General features: G+C 44.4%; 1 protein-coding gene across 3 annotated transcripts in view; it reads right to left on the bottom strand.

Moving 5' to 3' along the window:
• Positions 1–22,624, bottom strand: part of LOC119177304 (uncharacterized) — a 206,879-nt gene that overhangs the window by 151,658 nt on the left and 32,597 nt on the right. For 2 of the 3 annotated variants that reach the window (XM_037428763.2, XM_075878365.1), the window contains exons 3-5: positions 19,419–19,528; positions 14,310–14,466; positions 8,234–8,394 (exon numbers count right to left, since the gene is read on the bottom strand). In XM_037428763.2, the coding sequence (XP_037284660.2) occupies positions 8,234–8,394; positions 14,310–14,466; positions 19,419–19,528 (428 nt within the window). Of the gene's footprint in view, positions 1–8,233; positions 8,395–14,271; positions 14,467–19,418; positions 19,529–22,624 lie in introns of those variants that run through there. The other variant, XM_037428764.2, reaches the window with a different exon arrangement.

The following is a 22,624-nucleotide window of genomic DNA, read 5'->3' as shown; positions in this document are numbered from 1 at the left end:
GTGGGATCACCTGCGTCTCAGCGTAGCGTGTCAAATAGTCGGTCGCAACAATCACCCATTTGTTGCTGTCTGCAGACAGGGGAAATGGCCCGAGAATGTCCATGCCAACTTAGTCGAACGACGTGCAAGGTGCTTCAATGGGCTGAAGCAAACCAGCTGGCTTAACAGACGGTTGCTTTCGGCGCTGACATTCCCGACAGCTCTTTACGTACTTCTTGACGCTTGCCGAAAGTTCTGGCCAATAGTACCTTTCGCTCACTCTGCCAAGTGTCCGTGAGTAGCCCAGATGACCGAATGTGGGTTCGTCATGGTAAGCGAAGAGGATGTCATCTCGCATGTCACGAGGAACCACCAGGAGGTAAGCACAGTTGTTCGAACGAGCGTTCTTATTGTACAGCACACTGCCTCGAAGGCAGAACGACGTCAAAGAGCGTGGTATGATTGCGTGGTATGATTGCGCCCTGGCCCTCTAAATGATCGATGATCGGGCGAATCTTTCCGTCATCTCGCTGCCGTTTGCTCAAGTCTGATGAGCTAAGGAGCCCAGGAAACCTTCGTCTTCCTCTGCTTCCTGACTGACGATATGAAGGGGTGCGCATGACAGTGTGTCAGCGTCTTCATGCTTACGGCCGGTTTTATGGACGACGGTGACGTCAAATTCCTGCAGCCGCAAGCTGCACCGTGCTAGCCGTCCTGAAGGATCGCGCAGGCTTGCCAACCAACAAAGCGCGTGATGGTCCATCACTACCTTGAAGGGACGACCATAAAGGTACGGGCGAAACTTGGTGATTGCCCACAAGACAGCGAAGCACTCTTTCTCCGTAGTGCAATAATTCGCCTCGGCACGGGATAGAGAGCGGCTGGCGTAGGCTATCACTCTTTCGATGTTCTCTTGACGCTGAACGAGCACTGCACCAAGCCGAACGTTACTGGCGTCAGTATGGACCTCCGTGTCAGCATCATCGTCCAAATGAGCGAGAATGGGCGCTGATTGCATGCGCTGTCGCAGTTCATCAAAAGCTGCTTGTTGCTCGTTTTCCCAGACAAACGGCGTGTCGTCCTTGGTGAGACGAGTCAGAGGTTCTGCTATCTGTGAAAAGCCGTGAATGAACCGGCGATAGTAGGCGCACAAACCAAGAAAGCGCCGGACGGCTTTCTTATCGACAGGAGCTGGTAATTCGGCAACAGCGGCAAGCTTGTCCGGATCGGGCCGGACTCCTTCGACGCTAACTACATGCCCAAGAAATTTTAGTTCTTCATAGCCGAAGTGGCACTTCTGTGGCTTTAGTGTGAGGTCCGCCGATCGGATAGCCTCCAGCACGCTGCGCAGGCGGTAGACAAGACAAGTCTGCCACTTGAGCCCTGTGAAAACAGTGTCCATCACTCGCTGGAAAGTTGCCGGCACTGAACACAAGCCGAAAGAAAGTACTCGAAATTGGTATAGGCCGTCTGGAGTCACGACGGCTGTCTTTTCGCGGTCTCGCTGATCTACCTCGATTTGCCAGTACCCGCTTTTGAGATAGAGAGAAGTGAAATAATGGGCACAACGAAGTCTATCCAGCGAATCGTCGATACACGGCAGCGGGTACGCATCCTTTTTGGCCACGTTGTTTAGCTTTCAGTAGTCGACGCAGAAGCGTAGCGACCCGTCCTTTTTGACAAGCACGACTGGAAATGACCAAGGGCTGTTGGATAGTTCGATAACGCCATTGACAAGCATCTTGCGGACTTGCGTACTTATCGCTTCACATTCTTTAGCCGACATGCGGTAGGGGTGCTGGTGTATTGGGCGTGCATCCTCATACGTGATGATCCTGTGTTGAGTGACAGACATCTGGCGGATCTTTGAGCAACTTGCAAAGCAAGACCTGAACTTGAACAAGAGCGCTCGCAGCGCCGTCTGGTTATCGGTGGACAGGTCAAGATTAATGTCGATATTACTCATTGACGTGTCTGTGTTATACACTAGTTCTGACGCGAGACAGTTGGTGACGTTTTCTACTTCGTGGGCAAACGCTATCGAAGTGCCACGGAAAAGGTGTCGATGCTCGTTGCTAAAGTTGGTAACGAGCAATTCAGATCGGCCATCACGAACGTATATTACACTTCTGGCTACACAGACGCCTTGTTGCAGGAGGTGTTCTAAATTTGTCTCGGCCACCACATCGCCATCGCTCAAACCACAGCATGTTACGTCGACTAGAACACTTGCTCGGGGAGGAAGCGTCACGCTCTGTTCAGAAATACGGAGTACGTCGACACGTCTTCCGTCATCCTGCACGTTGATTGCTCACTGGGCTGAGAACGTGACACGGCGCTCTTGCAGATCAATGATAGCTCCATTTTCCTGAAGAAAGTCAACTCCCGGAATGACGTCACGGGAGCATCCACGTAGAACAAGGCGGCTTGCTACGAATGTATAACCTTGAATCTGTACTCTAGTTGTGCAGGTGCACAGTGGAGTAATGACATGGCCACCAGCTGTGCGAATCTGCGAGTTATGCCACAGCGTGATTACTTTCTTCAGCTGCGTTGTGAGTTTTCCACTCAGTATGAAATAGTCTGCGCCGGTGTCCACTAACGCATTAACTACACAACCATCAATTGTCACTGCTATGTCGAGTGAAAGCCGGCTATCCTAGGTTCGCACCGACGCGCTGGTCATGTTTGTTCACGTGGTGGGAGCAGTATCGTCGACTTCTGGAGGCAATCCCCTCATTCAGTGGCTGGTCCGATGCACGGGAGTATTGACTGGCACTGGACTCGTATTACGGCTTCCTGGGGGTGTCTGCAGCATTCGTGAGACTACCCAGCAACTTCCACCAGTTTGTCACGATGAATCACAAGTACTGGGGATTTATTAAACCACCGAGTAGCTAGCTCTAGGACGATGCATCCGTCGTGGCTGGCTCTCGAGTCGAGAAGAAGCACGCGATCTTTTTTTCTCCAGATTGAGAGCCGCTCTTGTAGTCGACCCACTACGTTTGTGTGGCAATATAAAAGACAAGAATTGTTGCCCAGAGCATGCTTCTTATAAAGGGGTTCAATTGTATATGGTTTATTTTTTCTCTGGCGCTGGCGATGTAGGGGATTGACACGCAGTGTCATTGCGGATATGCAGGCGTCATGTTTCCTCCGCCTTTACTTTTGCGGAGGGCTTTGCGAACAAACGCTTTTGTGTAGCCATTGGTTCTGAAGTCACAAAAAATTCCATACCAGCCAACCTGGCAACAGAAAAATTCTTAAAACCCCGAGAGGGAAAGGAAGGGGGCATCGAGTTTTTTTTATTTTAAATTTGTAGCTGTGATGGATTTGTCTTTACGACAAGCATAATCATGTTTTGCCGGCAGGAGTCAAATTGACACGCTGAATTATTTTCCCCTATTTTTGGCACCAAAAATGGGGGAACAGTCCCCCCTCGGTCACTGTCCCGCTGGGCCTGGGTGATCTGCGCACAGAGGTCAGCTGCTTGCATTCGTAGCGCGTCCTGCTGAGACTCCTGTAGTGCACGCTGCCCCTGAAGCTCCTATTCATGACTGCACCCCATGTTTGCCATTTCAGTGTCCCTCTCCAGCAACTGCGTTTCGAACTAGGCAGACTGCAGCTGCTGATCCTTTAGGCACTGCTGAGCATCTGCGAGCAGTTTCTCCCAAGTGCGAACCTCGTCTTCCAGGTCAGAAATGTGGCTGTTCTTCTTGTCAATGATGGTAGTTGCCCTGAATTCGTAGACATCGTGCGTGTGCTTGAGCCTGTCATATTCACGAGTCAAGCATCCCAACTCACACTCCAGCTAGCTGATGCAGGTAGCGTGCTGCAAGATATCCTGCTTGAGATAACTTATTTCAGCTGCAAGGGCACCCTTGTCCTTCTCGAGGTCACAAGCGCGAGCTTGCTCTTCATCCTTGTCATAATACCTGACTGCCTGCGCATGTCCGTTGTGACCGTCCGCGCCGCCGTCTGCTGCTTTTCAGCCTGTAGCGCTGTCGCTCTCTTCGCAATAGTCGTCTCCTATGTCCTCTTGGTCTATCACATCCACAGCAATGTGCTATTCGTCGTGGTGTCTTATCCGCTTTCTTTTCTATTTTTTCCTCTTTTCTCAGTCCGCAGTGCCGTCTCCACACATGGCGTTCACCTCCATACCGACCTCAGCGATGTCCCGCCAGCTGGTCCGACGCTCACCAGTGTCCTCTTCGCTGCCTTGTAGGTCATAAAGTTCGTTCCGAGAGATCTCATCGAGCGCCACCGTAGACTGCTAGACGTGCACGTTCTCAGGGCCTTTGCCAGTGCACTCAGTGTCGTCCTTCAGAGCCGTCCCGTCTCCCCGTTCTCCTACATCCCATGACTTTCTGACCTCTTTCGGGACTGCTGCATCCTCTTTGGTGTACGATGTGTCACTACCACGTCACTTGAAATCGCGAGGGGCCGCCCAGTTGGACAAACTCGCCATGTCCTTTCAAGGCCTGCACGATTAGTTGTCGAGGAGCACATCTTGGAGTGGCGTCCTTATCGTTGGGCTCGATGTCCATAGCCCAGGGGTGGGGATCTTCCCGTTGGGCACCAAATGTAGGGGTTCGAGCCTGAGGCTAGCCCGAGAACCTCTTATGGAAAAGGCAGAGACAGAAACCATGTTTACTGATCAGAACGCGGGCTGCAACTGCCCGCTGCCAGTAGCTGCCGCGTACCACGAGCGCACTCATGACCGTCATTGTCCTCTTATTTCCGATGTCTGCACGCTCGTGGCCGCCGCTCCCGTAACCTTCATTTAGGATGGCTAGACACCTTAGTTAAATCCAACTACCGAATGAGGATTTCTCAGGAACGAGGCAAGAAGTACACAAGTTTAGAGAGCGCGAAAGACAAAGTCGAGTTTCCACAGTAGACATGTTGGCAATATCGATGTCACTTGGGCCTTTGCAAGTGGCAGCTGCTGCTTTTACCTGCTTTGATGCAAAAGGCTAGAAAAAGCGTAGCCTTCAATACGTGCATTTTAAGATCGAAAACACTGAAAATTCGAAATGTTCATAAATTGTTGTGTCGCATAGCTGAATCCAGGAGCATCCTCTTGATGATGATCAGTAGGCAGATGCTCCTTGTTGGGCTTTGCTAGCCTCAGAACAAGAAATGAACACAAACCACTTTGTATGTTTCGTGCATCAGTGAATACAGTTGAAACCCGCAATAACGAAATCGCCGGGGAAACGGTAAAATTTCGTTTTCACAAGAATTTCGTTGCCGCGAGTCAACGGAGAATCCGCTTCCGGCGTCAAGCTTTTCTCAGGTGCCACAGTAACTTCATCTCGATTTCGCCAGTTTTTTCTTCGTCGTTTTGTTTGATTCCAACTGTTGGTGTTGCTTCGGCCTGTTGGGCTCGTCCGACGGCGCCATCTGCACTCCAGCATGATCATTTGTCATCGCCTGCTGCAGTGTGGCCAGACATGTTGCCGGACACAGACGCCATCGCCAATATAAGCAAACAATAATAGCGGTACCCACGCTAGCGCGGCAAAAGCAGACGCTCACAAATTTTGAGTGTGGATAACACGTATACAAGCATATTTTCGACAGTTAACCTTTGGCGGGAAGGTAAAATAAGGCCCGCACCGTGGTAAAAAATTCGTTAATGCGGGATCGCTATCCAAAAACATTTCGTTGCCGCGAGACACGTAAAACATCGGCTTCTATGAACGTTTGACGGGGATTCGGAAATATTTCGTTGCCGCGGGGATTTCGTACTCGCGGGGTTTCATTATTGCGAGTTTTGACTGTATACCGGGACCGTCCATGACACAATAATTCTGATTCGTTCTTGGGAGACGCGAGGTTGTCGAGAAAATACATGGCAACTTGCGCTTTAGATTATAGCCTTAGAGGCGCCGAGACGAAAGAAAAGGTCGCCGTTAACAGCGTGACTCCGTTGCGTGTCCCGGTCTTCCTTTCGCGCGATATCCCGACCGGGAACTGCTCTATCACGCCTCAGCGATTTGCCCAAGCGACGCCTTGCAACTACTTCTCAACGTTGATCAGCGTGGGCCCATGTCTTGTCTCTCTTAAATTCAGAGTACACATATTAGCTTTACGAGATTTTCTACAGCCACGTGGATAGTTAAATGTTATTGTCTGGCCTTCGCAGTTGAAACTCATCTTGTTTTATGTGTGTATAGCATTGCTCAGTGCTTTTGTAGTGCATGAATCCCATAACATTCATTGTATGTCGAAAGTAGCGCAGGCTCGCGACTTGCTCTTCCGAACCATGGCAAATGCTGCAGCGCTTGATTTTTGCATTCATTGATAGATGGCAGCACACTGCAAGCGATTCGCTTCTTGGCGGGTGCCAGAGCGAATTGTTCTCCACGCTCAGATAAACATGTGTTGATGTTGTGTTGGTGAGTGACGCATTGTTGGTGTCATCGAAGTCATTCAGTGGAGAGAATTCCTTAGATTACTTTTAGCAGTGGTATACAAAGAAATCGTCTTGACGTCGAGGATTTTTCACTGGACATAGAACGCACTGACAGTGACAGTGATAATGAACGATCAGCGAGTAACAGTGGTGATCCAGCCAGTTTACGATTCGGAGCAATTTTTGGAGCATAAAAAAGTCTGCGTTAGAGCAGATTTGGAGCAGGACTGTGTTTCCGAGTGAATTTGGAGTAGGCACAATGGAGTCTATGATTATTTGGAGCGATACATGTGAAAATTCTCGGTGAATATTCTTATCTGTGGGAAAACTAGAAATGCTGCTGCAATGTAAACAAGGAGGCAGAAAATAGGCGTCCAGAGAGCAGCCATTAATCAGATTCTTAGCACCAAAGTGTCAAATTGCGGTTTCACTGCACTGCACAAAATGTGCGTGATGTGCAAAAGTGAAGCGTGCGTGACAATGATGGTTACACATGTTAGTGACGAGGTAAGCACAACGTATACAGTTTTTGCGATACGACAGGTGTCGCAGGTTCATACAAAAAAAAAACCCAATTAGAGAATCAGCAATCCGACGATTAAAGAACAAATACGAATAAAACTAGTTCATTGCAAATGAGAACACAATGTTTGGAATTTTTTACGCAGATGGTGCATTAAATATTGGCCACAGCTCACTTTGGATGATACTACACCCTACTCAATAATTGCTAGAGGTATAATAAGCGGCATTTTTCTTTATTTAGAGAACTTTGGGCTCAGCACTTCCAATTTTCCAAATTCAAAAAAAAGAAAACATTTAAAAAGAAACTGGTGGGATTTAAACAGCTGATACGAATAGGCTGGGGTCAGTGATCAATGTAAACATGAAGGGGGGGGGGGGTGCATTTAGTCATGAAGGAGACTGAGTCAGTTTGTCGAAATGTCTGCTTCTGTGACGCCACGCATTCACGAATTTCGCACCTAAACATGTCGTCAAGGTGCGATGGGTGGGTTATATGAGCACCGTGCTGCTGACACAGTTGGGAAATAACTATGGTGTTCTGCAAACATGCAAGGTGACGGATAGCCACCGATTGGTTTGGTAGGAGGAGTGCATCCATATTTTTTTTTTTTTTTGGTGGAGGAGGAAGACACTGCGCAATTTTCGAACAAACGGCGTTCACGCTGAGCCCCCTTGCAAGTGTAGTTAACAAGTGTGAGGGAATCACTTGGGAATATTTATAAGCCGGCCATCAAAGGCTCAACTGAGAGGAATAAACAACTACCCGTCTTTAACTAGAGTCAAAAGACGCGACAGGGGGTCCCTCCAGCAGCAACTGCGACCTTTGATTTTATGAGCGCGCGTTTTCTCGCTATCTCGGCAGTTGTCAGCGTCAGCGCGAAGATAATGTGTGAAGAGTGTTCCTGAAGTGACCGTACTCTCTTAAACCAGGGTTTCTCGACTGTTCAATATAGCCAATAATTCAAAATATCCGAGTTTGATATATCCGAGATCAACTGTATTTCTAGCTTTTTCTCTCAACATTATATTCCTATTATTCAGACACATCCAGCATCCAGAATATTTAGTCTATATAAGTGATATTTTGCACAAAGTTTCATAACAGTAAAAGCATGCTCATACACACATCATTAACTAGAATTAAGTGACTCAGTTCAGCCAAGCATCATAGAACACCATGTGATAAAAACGGTATATTAATAAGCATGCAAATGGGATGTGGCATGGATAACTAAACTACTGCTGGTTCATTTCTTCTTATCCAGCAACTTCTAGTCAAAGTACATAGCCAAATTCCAGTGAGCTCACAGGCGCTGGAAGTTCATCAGCATCCGATTCATCCCCATCAGGAGTGACAATGGCAACAGCAGTGCCAGTGTTTGTCTGGACATCCTCCATGGAAGCACTATTTTCGTCAGCTGTTTCCTTGGCAACCTCGAAGTACATTCGTAGAGGCAGATGCTCAGCATCTAAAAAAGTATAGGTCATGGAATTACAATACTCTCGATAAACAGCAATCTGTTAAACAGAACTGGTGCTTAAATGGAACAACTGCATCTGATGTGATTGGTTTCATACTTGTATTCTGCACGCCGTTCGTCTCTCAGTAAATGGAACTCCTGTTAAATGGAACACATTTTCTTGGTCCCTTCAGGCTCGTTTAACAGCTCTACAGTAATGAAGTTCAGAGAGAGATGGACACCCCCTTGCTGGTCATTGTGAACAGACATGCTTGCAAGGTGTCTTTACATTGCTCTGGGAAACGACAAGTGCTACTCAACAAAGCATAATCAGCCTATTGAAAACTGCATGCCCCCAAAATATCAAAATGTTTGTTCTTACATAGACATACTATATATTCTAATCAAATCATATGGATTATAGATGTGGCAGTTACAGTACATATAAATACTTTTCAAGTGGGCAGTATGAGAAAAGAGGAGTCATAGTGCTTGTACTTTGATAATGAATGTCTACCAACTCTCCCAATTTATGAATCTGCTGCAGTATATCCCATCGAAATTGAAACAAAAAAGCAAACTCTCTTCACATGAACCACTGTTTAATGTTATAAATACTGAATGAATAGTGCAACAACGAAAAAAGAAAAAAAGAAATCAAGACACAAAAAGAATATGGGACAACTGCTTAATATGAACGATTTGTTTGTGCACAATGCCATGCTTTACATAACACCTGTCGCACGCCACACGTCCAGGAGGGCCCAGTAAGAAAGTTAAAAAGAAACTGTTTGTTAGTTTAACTTTTCTTCTCTTACTGCACTTTTCATTGTCCAAAAAGGCAATGGGCTGGTAGAGATAACAAAGTATCAACTATTACACAATATAAGGGTTCTATTACAGGCAGAATAGGTATCTAATCATTAGCTTACTAACCAGAACATGATGTAACCTATCTAAAACCCCAAAATATCACTGGTTGTGTCCCCACACAGGTGTGAAGAGCACTAGGAGTGAAGCGTGTATGCTTGTGATACTCTATATTGCTTTATGCTAAAAAATTTATACTGCACTGCACCTCAAATACTCGGTAGACTGTGTCACATCAATTACTTTGTATGCCGAAAGACTAGGCATATTGAAGCTGCCATATTTCTTGGATCAACACAGTCACAGCATAACCTCTTACAATCAAGACAAGATTCGCATTTGTTCTCAGCCACGCAGTGCTCACTCATTCCCTAAACAGCAATGTTCGAACAAGCCGGGCATTATACGACTACTAGTTTAGTGGATGAGCCCACACGTGTCATATTAATGCTGGCCAAAATGTCCTATATGACACCCGCAGAGCGGCTCTATAGCAATGTGCTCCTTTTCAGGTTGTGGTATACAAGTGCTGCTACATTCAGCTTGCTTATGAGTGATGAAAGGCAGTGCTTTCTGGACACTAAGTCCACATCTTTTCAATGCAAATGTTGCAACTACAATGAACAATCTGTTACAGCACAAGCACCATTCTTGTATATGCAGTCACCAAGTGTAGCGTGTAGCATGTTCAGCCAATAACGTAGGCGCTTGACAATTGAAACTCAAGGAGAACCAAGAAGTTTTGTTTTCTATGCCACTCTGGAACATTCTTTCTTTGCCAGCTGGTAAGAAAGAAAGTGGTCCACACTTGCAGTTATGGTTACGAGCAGCAGTGACCAACACATCCATGATTTGCATGCACACATATACCCAACACAGTAGACAAGAAAATGATCACTGCTGTGGCTCAATTTATATGAGCACTGGCCACATAATCCAAGGGTTCTAGCTTCAGACCATGCCAGCAACAGGTTGTCTTTTTGTCCACTTTCTTCACATCTATATCACAATAAGTATAACATACTCAAAACAGAACAATTAATGTCCCCTATGATTTCCTTAAATATCTGCTGGTTTTCATTACCAGAGTAAGATGCCAACTTGGGTTGTAATGTTGATTGTAATGTACTAATGTATTATTTTAATGTACTCAGGGCTATAACAAACCACACATAACATAGCATTTGCCAGTAAAAATTTAAGATGTCAGCCATGAATCTGGTCCTCGTTATTATAGTGTTCGCACGAACGTGCAATTAAGAGGCAAAATGTGCTGTGTTCTGTGATAGCTAAATAGCCCCCTCTCAATCATAGTTAGCTTTTCTGCATGACACTACTGTACTGCTGCACAAGCAGTTTAAAAAGCATTTGTAATGTGAGTAACCAAGGCCAGACTAGAAATTCTTCTTTAACTGCTTGTGCAGAAGCAGTACGCTGGTTTCATGCAAAAAAGCATACTACAATTGAGAAGGGGCTATTACCTACCACAGAACACAGCACATTTCGGCTTCTAATTACATATTCGTGCAAACACACACACAATGAGGAGTAGTCAGCGCCACGCATTGGCACCAACATCTCCTTATATACACTTATTTAAAAAAAAAAGGCCAGACTGTCATTTCTTAGCGGTACGATCACCACGTGACACTCTCCTGCAAGCATATCTGGCTGAGCACTTACTTCCAGTTTCCTGAATATTCATGATAAGGTCATCTTCTAAGACATATGAATCAATTGTTCTGATTCAAGTTGAGAGATACACTGGATACATATAATATCAGCATAGGCGTGTGCACAAGGGGCACTGCGTCTCGAAAGGTGCAAAGTCAGCTTTATGCACTGACAAAATAGGGAGAGGGGGGGTGCTGGGGGTGAACCTCTGCCCCCTCCAAAGGGGGAACCCTGTGCATGCCTATAAATATCAGAGCGTAATTTGACTTACGAGACGGGCCAATTAACAGTCAGGATAATTAATGAAAATTGGTTGACTGAGCTCATTGAAGGCATTTGGGATCCTGCGGCGCCTGTTGGAGCCGTTCTCAACCATGTGCTTTTTTTTCTTTCTACATGGCTTCCAAGATATACTTCAGCACCATGTGGAATTCGAAGTTAACCCAAGGAATGCATCAGGACACACAAATGCTGACGGGCAAGTACCACTACTAGAGACCTAAGTTACGGATTACGGTCGCCTCCATAAGCTTTTTCTTTCTCTCTCAGTCAACATTGATTGTTGGTGTATGTGGTTTAGATAGTTTTGCCCTGTAAGGGACATATGAATGGAAATTTTCTGTAAAAAGTCACAAAATCTGTAGATATCTTTATGCATAGACAAGCAAAAAGTATGAATTAACTGAATTTGCACAATGGGGATATTTGAATTAAGCGGTTTAAAAATTAATGAAAACCGAGCACACCAACCAAAAATTTGACATTTTTTTGTAGTTAACCGAAAGTTTGTATTATAGAGAGCCTAGTCTAGAGAGACTATTGGCTGCTTATATTTTTCTGCAAGCAATGCATCTCTGTCTCGATCCTATTGACGGTGGCAATTGAGAACAGTAAATCTGACAGTGGCAATCAAGAATAGCAAATTAGATTTTTGCTTACTAAAAATATTCAGTACGATTCCAATGGAAGTACATCACATGTGCTGCCGTTCAGATAAATGAAGATGCTCATTGATACAGAATTGATAATGATGGAGGCGTCAGCTGTGAATGAGACATTCAACAGGCAGTAACGAGATTCAAAGGAGGCGGAAGAAAAAAAACTGAGCACATTCCAGTGTATACTTGTGACACATGAAGGCAATTATACTGAGAGAAAGCTGTAACAATGAATGGCTATGGTGCTCAATGCTTGCAAATCACGCATTTCCTTGTTTACAAGACTGATATTATCAGCTTCCTAACGCCTCATATTATGACTTTTCGACAGTATACTGAACATAGATCTTGAAAGAGCATGTTTTCTGAGAATGTATGAGCTGGTGAGAAGAAGCAGATCTGTGTTGGATTATTTTTTTGTGTTTTCAATCACAAGCAATGGTACTAGGAAACCATTCAAAGCATGGATGTATCAGTGAGGTTGTACTAGTATACATGGGAATATTTGTGCAGTGCAAGTGTCAGTGCCAGCAGTCTTCAAAATCATGGCAGTGCATGTGTGAAACATCCATTCAATCAGAAATATCCAAGCCAGAACTTCACAAGTTCACCTTAGCCGTTATACATGAACAGCTATAAGAAGGCAATTTTTTTGTTAATACCTTTAACTCAAACAATAGTCACATAAATTAAGGAGGTTTAGTGAGAGAAATTTTTGCCTAGTGCAAGTAAACACACAGCTCCATCTTCCAACGGAACGCTAGAGAAAGCGCAGACCAATTTTAGCAATACAGTAATGCAAACAAAAATTAAAGCTGTTGCACTTCACCAACATCATTCTTTCAGTATCCAACAACTAGAACTGACCAATTTGATATGAGCATGGTGCCACAGATGTGAGCGAATGCAGATTCCCACTGACATAACGTTTTGTTTATGTCAAATATACTTTTTCTGTTTCAGATATCATTTGCTGACAATATTTATCTGCTTTTAAAAAAGAAATGTATTGACCTTTTAAGCACAGTATAGTAAAAAAAATGCAAATTAAAAAAAAATGTTTTTTTTCGTTCAAAATCCAGGATCCGGCAAACGCTATTTTAAGCTCCACAGCTAAAGTCTTCTTCTCACCAGCCAAATGTTATGCGTTAGCTACAAATAAATGCACGTCTTATGCATTGTCGTATTATGAGATAAGTGAAGCTATTGCATTTGCTCTGCCACTGCGGCTGGTCATCGAAACCTCAGGTGTTGCCTAGAGTGGTACAATTCCAAGGCTATCATGTACAGCTGCAGCCAAGTCTGTGTAGAGCGCTCAAGCAGCCGGTTTCTGCTCAGCGGGCTGAAACCTTGAGGCAGTTTCGGGTTCTGAAGTGGTGTATCAGGAGCATGCACAGCCTACTTGTCAGGCTGACCACGTCAAAGCCTGATATTTCCCCAAGGTTTCGCCCCACAGAGCAAAAACCGGCTGCTCGCGTGCTCTACACAGATGTGGTCGCGGCTGTACATTCAACTAAAGCAGTTGTTTTCCGCTCATTTCTATGAATGTGCAACATTGAAAACCATCGCATGCCATGAAACTAAAAGAGCCGTGGTCACGTAAAAGCAAAGTGACAACTTGAAATACTACAGCTCCGTTTATGGTGGTGACGTTTATTGTTTGAGACGCCATTAATTTCACTTTATTATTTTATGTCCACAAAGCACGTGCTTTTTTTCGCCGGTCAAGAACACAGGCAGAAGCCAGCCGGGTGGTGTCGTCTGTTTCCTTGACGATTGTCGAGAAGATAAGAGCTTGTCATGTTTAGTACCGTTTCCCCTATGGTAAATCATGTCCTTTACTTGAACGAAAACATCATATGTGGCCCTCAAGCACCATACGTGCAGCACAGAATAGAAAATTACGTCACTACTCTGTAGCAAGGGGCCAGGTTTTCAGAATGCTAATAATCGGCCACATGCTCTCCCTTTCCTCTGCTCTGAAAGAGAGGAAAGTGAGCTGCTGCACTTCAGCGGCTGCTTTTTGTAGCACTAGGCGAGATTTGAAAAATGTGCTCTCAAAAGGAATGTGCAAATAGATCAATCATGTGACCACTGGCTCCAGCATGAGTTTTAGTTTATCAGCTCAGTCTTCCTGCCCTGCAGCAGTGAAACTTTGTTATACTGAAATTGCTGAAGGGCACTCTTCGTTTCAGTGAGGTATAAAATACATGGGATTCTATGCGCAGGAAGTTGTCAAAAATAAAATACATTGTTATTTCTAGAATTTTATCAAACTGAGGTTTGTAACACAATTCAGGTTCAACTTTACCACCCTTGGATATGCACAAAGCTAAACTATATAAATGTGCCAACAACACCTAAGAGGTCTGAGTGGAATCAAAGTAAGCTATCCAGTACTAACTATCCCTCTTCCATGTCCCAGTAAGCAAGTGCAGCAACCTTGAAACATGGGTTCAGAATCTTCACAAGGTGTAGAGCTTCCAGCGTCTTCTCGCTGTTCCTCTGTGGTGTCAGTGGAGTTTTCAGCCGCTGCACCTGATGCTGCCAATGCTATTTGCACATCATCTCTCTGGAGTAACATTCCATCAGGTGATACCTGGAAGCATTTATGGCACAAGTTTAAGCACAACTATGTACATCAAGGAAAACAGCACAGCAATACTCAATTTTTCAAAACCTTACTTTAGTTGACTTGGCAAGAAAAGATTATTTCTAAAGAAATCCGATGTCATGTTATTGCGCACCTCTTAAAGGACGAGGACAAAAATCAGATACAAGTGCTTGTGTTTGAGCAGTCCTGTCCTCTAAGCGATGTGCAATAATGTAGCAAATAATAGATACCAACTACCCCAAACAAGTACCGTCCTTTAGAGAAAATCGTGTCGGGATTGAAGAGGCTGCGACGCCGACGAAGAAGCAGAGCGAAGCGCAGCACGCCCACGCGGCCAGTGGCAGCCACCCACAACTTGGGCACAGAGCGCCGAGTGATAGAAACATCCGCCCCAAACGGGTGCCCATCACCAACTGATTTATTTACTTACGTACACATCCACCTCGTATGCACCCTATCAGTGCATGTCACAATACATCGCTACCGTGCGAGGCGCCACCTCGCCACTAAAGCTGAAAATGCAACTGAACAGAGCAGCACAACACAACAAAAATTATATCCAAACTTTCTTGCCATGAATTTGCCATGAATTTTTTGGTATAAAACCTTCACAATGAAATGTCTTTCTCTAGAAAAACTCAACCATGCATGAAAAAGGGGGTGCCTCTCGAGCCAGTGTGGTGACTATGGAACTTGTCTCGTCGAGACAACAGTTGCCATGACCACTCAATGGACAGGAAAAAAGGAAGTCGTGAAATTGTTTATCCTCCACAATTTTTACAGAGCATACTCTCGCCAATGAACACTGGCATAGTTAAAAAGTGGGTGTGTAAATACAAATGAAAAAAGCTGTAAGGTGCAAAAATGAAGGCATTTGGTTCTGTTGTTAATGTAAAAGGCAATGATGCAGGTGCTGTCAACTCTTTCATGTGGTAGTGAGAACAGACAGAAATCTTTGTGTGCTAGCAGAGGTTGTCATTCTCTATTTGTGATTTTAAATAAAGCGAAATGAGAGGGAATACTGATCTCACAGCATCTGACCTGTTCTAAGTAGACGTCTTTTACAACTTCAAGTGCACGAATACCAATCTCGAAGCGCTATTCTCATCCAAGGTTGTTGTACATTACTTTAGTTTTCTGTAGATTAATTTTAAGACCTACCTTTCTGCTCTCCTTGTCTAACTCCGTAATCAGGAGTTGCAATTTGTCTCCTGAGTTACTCAGCAATGCAATGTCATCGGTAAAGTGCAGGTTACTAAGGTACTCTTCATTAACTCTTATTCCTAACGCTTCCCATTCTAGGCCTCTAAAAACCTCTCCTGTAAGCACGCAGTAAATAGCATTGGCAAGATTGTATCTCCCTGCCTTACACCCTTCTTGATTGGTATTCTGTGGCTTTCATTATGGAGTAATATGGTGGCAGTTGATCCCCCGTAGATGTATTCCAGGATGTTTATATATGCTTCGTCGATGCCCTGATTCCGCAGTGTCTGGCATGACTGCTGATATTTCTACTGATTCAAATGCCTGATTGATACAGTCAAATCTCAATAATTTGAACTCGGAGGGGCTCGAAAATTTGTTCGAATTAAAAGGAGTTTGAATTAATGAAAGCTAAATAAACAGAGGGCTCTCCATGCAGTGGCGCATGTGCATTGAGCTAACACACGAGGGGGAAGTTGCAGAAGACTTACAATTATTCACAAATCACAGGACATCCGTTATTAATTCGTTCGCGCCCGGCGTTAGAAGAGGGGTCTTTACGTGACAGGGACGGAAATGGGAGAAGTGTGACACGGGTGCATCGCAGATCAGCATTTGAGAGAGAGCGAACACTTTACCGCAGCCTTTTCTTTCATTTTCATTTCCTTAGCGCGCAGCATTTAGGTGTCGCAGGTGCCGCTGTGGGATTGGGCGGGGTGCTGAGAGCATTGTCGGAGCGCGGTATGTTCGAACTAACCGTCACAAGTGCTTGCACGTTCGAATTACCGGGCGTTTTCGCCCATTGGAATACACATAGCTTTGGCGGGACTTCTTCGTGAGTTCGAATTAACCAGAAGTTCGAATTTAGCGTGTTCGAATTAATGAGATTCGACTGTAGTATGAATGTCGTCGATTGTTGAGTAGCCTGTATGAAAAGCGCATTCATGTAACAACAGAAGTTGCATGTACATTTGGAATCACTTGTCTAGAGCAGCCGCTCAGCCACTTCAGCTGCAGCTTTATGCAAAAATGAGGGCAGACACCGATGCCATAATAATACCAAACGGAGTCAAGCGGCATGCTAGGTTCATGACCAATGCCTGTAGTGAATTCGAGGTAGCAAATACGAGGTAGCAGCTGCAGACAGCAGCAGCTGCTACCTCGTATCTCTTGCCATCTCTTGTTATTCTACTGGAATCCCACAATCAGTTCTGACACAGCATTAATAAGAACTTACAGACAATGATGCCAAGAGAAGTGTAGGGGATGTAATTGGAAAAAATTGAAATGTAAATGTGGAGAAGGAAAAGTGGACGAAAAGATGACTTCCCATCGGCAGGATCCAAATCTCTATGGCCTTCGAGTAATACGTCCTATGCTCTACCACTAAGCTACAGTGGCGGATATCCCATCGTCCACTTTATGGGGTTTATAACTGCATTTAATTGTGGGAGCATCAGTCTGTGCCACCTGTTGTCATTGCGGCGAGTGGAGAACACAATTTTTGCCTGTCATATTACAATTACTTCTAATAAGATATTTTATACTTCTCTTAGCATCATTGTTTGTTAGTTCTCATTAATGTTGTGTCTAACAAAGAAAAAACAAGCCCTTAAGTTTACACTTATTTCCTTCATAGCTAGGGCCACGTTCGGGCAGACTTGATGCCTTCAGGTAGTATGCGAGGGATTACTGGTCAGCTGCCAGCTCATAATAAAATCACGTGCTACATGATACTAACAGACATAAAGAGTGCTCTACACTCGCCACAATGGCAATAGGCAGCGCTGACTGATGCTCCTTGGTTTAAATGCACACATATACCCTATAAAGTGGACTGAGGGATGACCGCTATCGTGGCTCAGTGGTAGAGCATCAAACCTGTTATTTGAAGGTTGCAGGTTAAGATCCTGCTGGTGGTGGCTACGTACGACAACGGAGGAAGGAAAGACCCACACCCTAAGGAGCTTCGCCCCTAAAACAATTTGCCACCAGCAGGATCTTAACCTGCAACCTTCAAATAACAGGTTCAATGCTCTACCACTGAGCTATGGGAGTACGTGCCACAGGGGATGCGAGATGGGAGATGGCGTTACTTGGAGTGTTCACTAGATGGATGCACGGACGGACGCATGGACAGACTAGCAGACGGACGGACGGATGGATGGACGCACAGAGCAGGTATGTGCCACAGGGGATGTGAGATGTGAGATGGCGTGGATCCATCATGTTTCACTAGATGGATGCATGAACGGATGGACAGACAGACTAGAAGACGGACGGAGAGATGGAAGGACACGCGGATGGATGGACGCACGAATAAACAAACGGCCGGACGCATGTATGGACGCACGGATGGTTGCGTGGAGAGATGGAAGCAAGAACAAACGAACGGACGGACACAAGCACGAACGGGCTAACGGACGCTTCGCCCCACTGATCATCATTCACTCCGTGGACATGCTGTGATTTTTTCATCCACTTTTCTTTTTTCACATTCACATTACAATTACTTCTAATAACATCCCCTACACTTCTCTTGGCATCATTGTCTGTTAATTGTCATTAATGTAGTATGTAACAGAAAAAGAGCCCTTAAGTTTACACTTCTTTTATTCATTCAGTTTTGATTTTTAAACAACAGACATTCATTCTATGTACAGGGGGGCATTGTTACCAATTTAACTTTAGTTGCTAGTAGCACCTTGCCTGTGTTCTAAAGTATCCAATTTTAGTAGCCCTGCAACACCGAGAAAGTGTGCTTTTGAAGAAACTGTGGCCTTTCATAGTATTATGGAGTTGTTTTTTGCCTAAGCAATTGGTCTTCAGGCAACAAATTTTTGGCCATGCAACCCAAACCATTTAATTTTTGTGATTAGGCCCCTACATGAGTAACAAAATAGTATTATTAATATTTTGTAATTAAATTGGACACTAAAGTGAATTAACAATCTATGTCAGAGTGAAAGCTAAATGTAGGACATGTAAAACAGCAATATTATCAACAGCAGAGCCCTACTTAGCAAAAAATTAAGGTATATGCACGAGAACTCATGCACCACGAGTAGGACATTCAGAAAAAGATCCTGACGATGCCAGATTTACTGCCAACAATTATTCACTAGTATTCAACTAGCTGTACCAAATAAAGAACCTTCCGTGCATCAAGAGACGTAATAAAATGCTGCTTGTTCATTTGTTTGATTCGTGGAAAAAAGAATCGCCGCACGTTACTATGGGGAATGGCGCAAGTGGTTCAAAAGTTCAATTTTTGCCTGGTTAAACTGGACAGGTCATACCATCTAGCAGGCTCCATTTGAACCAAGCATGTCTGCCATCTCGGAGACCATGGTGGAAAATTGTTCAATGGCTGTTGTTGCTGCTGTGGCTCCCGCTACTTTCACTTTCCAACTAGTGTCGGGGGTCACGCATTAAAGCCTGGCAATGTTGTGCACGCCAACAGTGATGTGAAAGTTTCCACTTTGAGGTGGTCAAGTTGAAGTGTGCTAACGCGATGAGGACCACTAAAATGTGATTTTATTTCAAAGTAAGTACTTCTTTGGCACAAAAGTAGTGCTACGAGGTTTCTAGACCGCTATTTCAGCAATCAGCATCGACTTAATATTTGCCTTTAGTGTCCCTTTAACATATAGCCCATATGTGTTTTCAATGCTTGCAAGAAGACGGAACTTCAGGGGAGTTCAACACATTCAGTGATGAAAAAATATCAAAACCTGGAGTAGTACAGGGACTCCAGAATTCCCATGAACAAGGCCAATCGTTCTTGGGTCAATGTCAACTTCCAACGTATGCCCGTCAGCTGTTTTTAGCCGTGCCTGGCCATCTGGAAAAACAAGGGGGAGGGGGAGTTGGTATAGGATATATTTAGAGTCATTGTAAGTATCAATGTTAAATCACAGAGTGTTTCATCACGAATAGCACTGCTCTACACAACTACTTCTAGAACTTATTCTACCTGGCATTAAATAAAGCTATATGAAATTAGCCTGCACCCAAAGACATTATACACAGCAGTGTAAACCTTTTTGATCTGCACAGTGCCATGAACTGAATAGATGATAAAAGAGAGAAAATATGGGATATGAACATGCGTGTTTGTTTCAACGTTCAATCTTTTTAAGGCGAAAACATTTGATGCATTGTGAAATGCGAAAATTCACTGCTGTACCCCATCAGCAGCGCCAACACGAGTGAAAAAAAATTATCACCGTGTGATGATGTCGCCATATGATATCACGACTTCACAGATTGTTAAGGAAGGAAGGAAGGAACAGGCAAGAGGGAAAGGAAAGGCAGTAGTGTCAACCAGTCTAGAAGGACTGATATGATACTCTACACAGGGAAAAGGGGTGGAGGAGTTTTAAAGATGGAGAAAGAGAAAGGAGCACGCACACAGGAAGTCACACTCTACATTTATCATAGCACCATAAGTCTATAGCCACCAGTTAAAGTCTCTTGCCTTCAAGAAGTTGAGCACTGCTTTTGTTGCCTTCACCCACAATGAGCTCTAAGGTCCCCATTCCAAGATAATTTCTGCCATCATCAGCCTGTGATCTATAGAGACCGAATTATAGGAAAATGCCTATTTTGTTTATTACGGTTCCTATCATGCTTGATATATGAGCAAGAATTAGAGGTTGAGAAGAGCTTTTATACTGCTTTTGTGGTGCCTATAAATGCTTATTTCTGATGTCTGAGCTTAAATTTTTATAAGTGCCAATAAATGCCTATTTTCTATATTGATGCCTATATGAACACTATTTAACCTCAAATTTTGCTTTCGAGTACAGTTGGAGACTGGTATTCATGTTACCAGGCCAAATCGAGCTTTTGGAACTCTACGGGGTGCAGCTTACACTACATCTCATGAGTTCCTTTAAGCACTGTCAAGGCTACAAGACCTCTTAGCCAATAGAAAGGCCCATTTGCCTCTACAAATGTATTCATCTGCATCGCGTCGTCTGCGTGGCATCTCCCAGGCGTCTGCTCGCATTCGTAGGGAACAGGAGGTGCTTCCGTGCAGTCACATGATGGAGAACGAATGCGAAATCGTGGAGTGTCATCAGAAAAAGTAGAGTGTAAATTTTAAAAAAGATACCCACGTGGTGTAATTGTTTTGTTTGTCATTTACTCCTTAAACGGTGCTTTGCTAGGTGACATAGAAAATTTTACTTACAGTGGAAGTCGTTGCATGCCAAATGAAAAGCTGTGCACCACTATAATTTCTTAAGTGGTTCATTGCAAGCTGCGAAAGTATGACGAGAGAAGGGGAGCTTGAAACCTTTGCCACTCGCCCTCAAAAGACTTCGAAAGCCAAATCCCTTCCCTGCCCTCTTCGGCATCAAGGTAGCTCGGAGCTGGAAGATGACACGACGCGGTCGCATCAAAACGTCATGCACATGCAAGGCTACATTCGCATGATATGTCCATGACAGGTTGTGCACGCAAGCAGTATAGTGTCGTTTTGATGTTCTCTGTATTGTAATGCATGTTTTGTGGGTTTGATCCTTCTATGCATGCACGTCACCTATGCATATACGCCACCTCCACCATGCTGGGTGTGCGCCCGTGAGATTAAAGTCAAGCGGCATTCAGTTTGACATTTCAACTTTTGCCAGAGCGTGTAGCATTGCAAATCTTGGTAGATGATATCGTGAGTGCCAAGTGCAGGCATTCTTCTTACCTGCTTGAAATTCTCAAATCTGGTAAAGGGCCCTTTACAGACACAAGAAAAATTGACTAAATTAGTACGAGGCAAAAAGACTCTTCTGGCCTATTAGTGCTCTGGCTATTTGCTCCTGTTTTGCCCATCTCAGCCAAGCCAAAAAGAAAGAGACCCAGGAGCGTGCTTAATCGACTGTGGACACATAAATCACTGTGCTGGACAAGAAAAAAAAAAAGGCCGTATTCTGCAAGCCCTGCCGGAAAAAAATTGCATGGGTATGCTGAACCATTGGCACCTTTGTACCATCATAAACTAAAACATTTCTGTTTTCTTTCCTGACGTAGACACTGATCCCACTTTTATTTCTTCAAAAATTTGAATTTCGCCAAAGTTTGTTGTGCCCATACTTCCGATTTTGGGGCATAAAACAGTGTTTTGCCCACCTATTTTTGGCGCCTGAAATCCAGTTTTTTAGTGCCCATGAATCCGGCCTCAAGTGATCTATGTGAGATAGAGCGGCAATTAGTGATGTTCACTGTGCATTGTAGCGAGGACAGTCTCAGAAGATGTGCTGTAATGTCTCCTCACTACCCCAGTTGTCACAAAAACGGTTGTCAGCCATTTAGATTTGAAGGGAGAATGACTTTGTGAAAGCCAATTTCAGCCATAAATGGCAAATCAGAGAGGCATCATTTCGGCATAGTCCAGTAGGTGTCTGAAAATGCCAAGTGTGTCATTATTACGACATCGTGATGTCCCGTAACATAATGTTGCCTGATGAAGTCATCATATGACACTGTAGCTAGGTCAAAGGCAGGCAAACCACAGAGGCAATGCAAAAGCACGTGAGGTGCCTCCAATACTGGAGGCAATGGAAAACCACTTTAGGTGCAGAAAGCTTTCAGAGGGTGGTGAAGCAGGATCCTTACATCGACCGAGAAGAAGAGTAAGATGACTTTTGCCATCCATTCATCTCAGGCAAGTGTAAAAGAGACCATAAGAGTTTTTGCTTTTTGTCGCTTGCTTGGACAGACACCTTTATCGCAATTTCATCTCCTCGATTGGTAACTAATTGCAATGTAAGAAAAAGGAATGCAGTGTATTGCATGCCAATCAACAGGCACGTCTATAAATTGAGCATTGAGCCACAGCCCTCCCTAATAGCATGAAGGTCCACCATTCTGGATGAAGTTTTACACTTCAGCTTCCTGCCTACTTTTTCTCGTCATGCAGACAACTTCAAAGAGGCCACTC

The sequence above is a fragment of the Rhipicephalus microplus genome, chromosome X, assembly GCF_043290135.1.
Source record: "Rhipicephalus microplus isolate Deutch F79 chromosome X, USDA_Rmic, whole genome shotgun sequence".
NCBI classification, from domain to species: Eukaryota; Metazoa; Arthropoda; class Arachnida; order Ixodida; family Ixodidae; genus Rhipicephalus; species Rhipicephalus microplus.
This window is presented reverse-complemented; position numbering and strand designations above follow the sequence as displayed.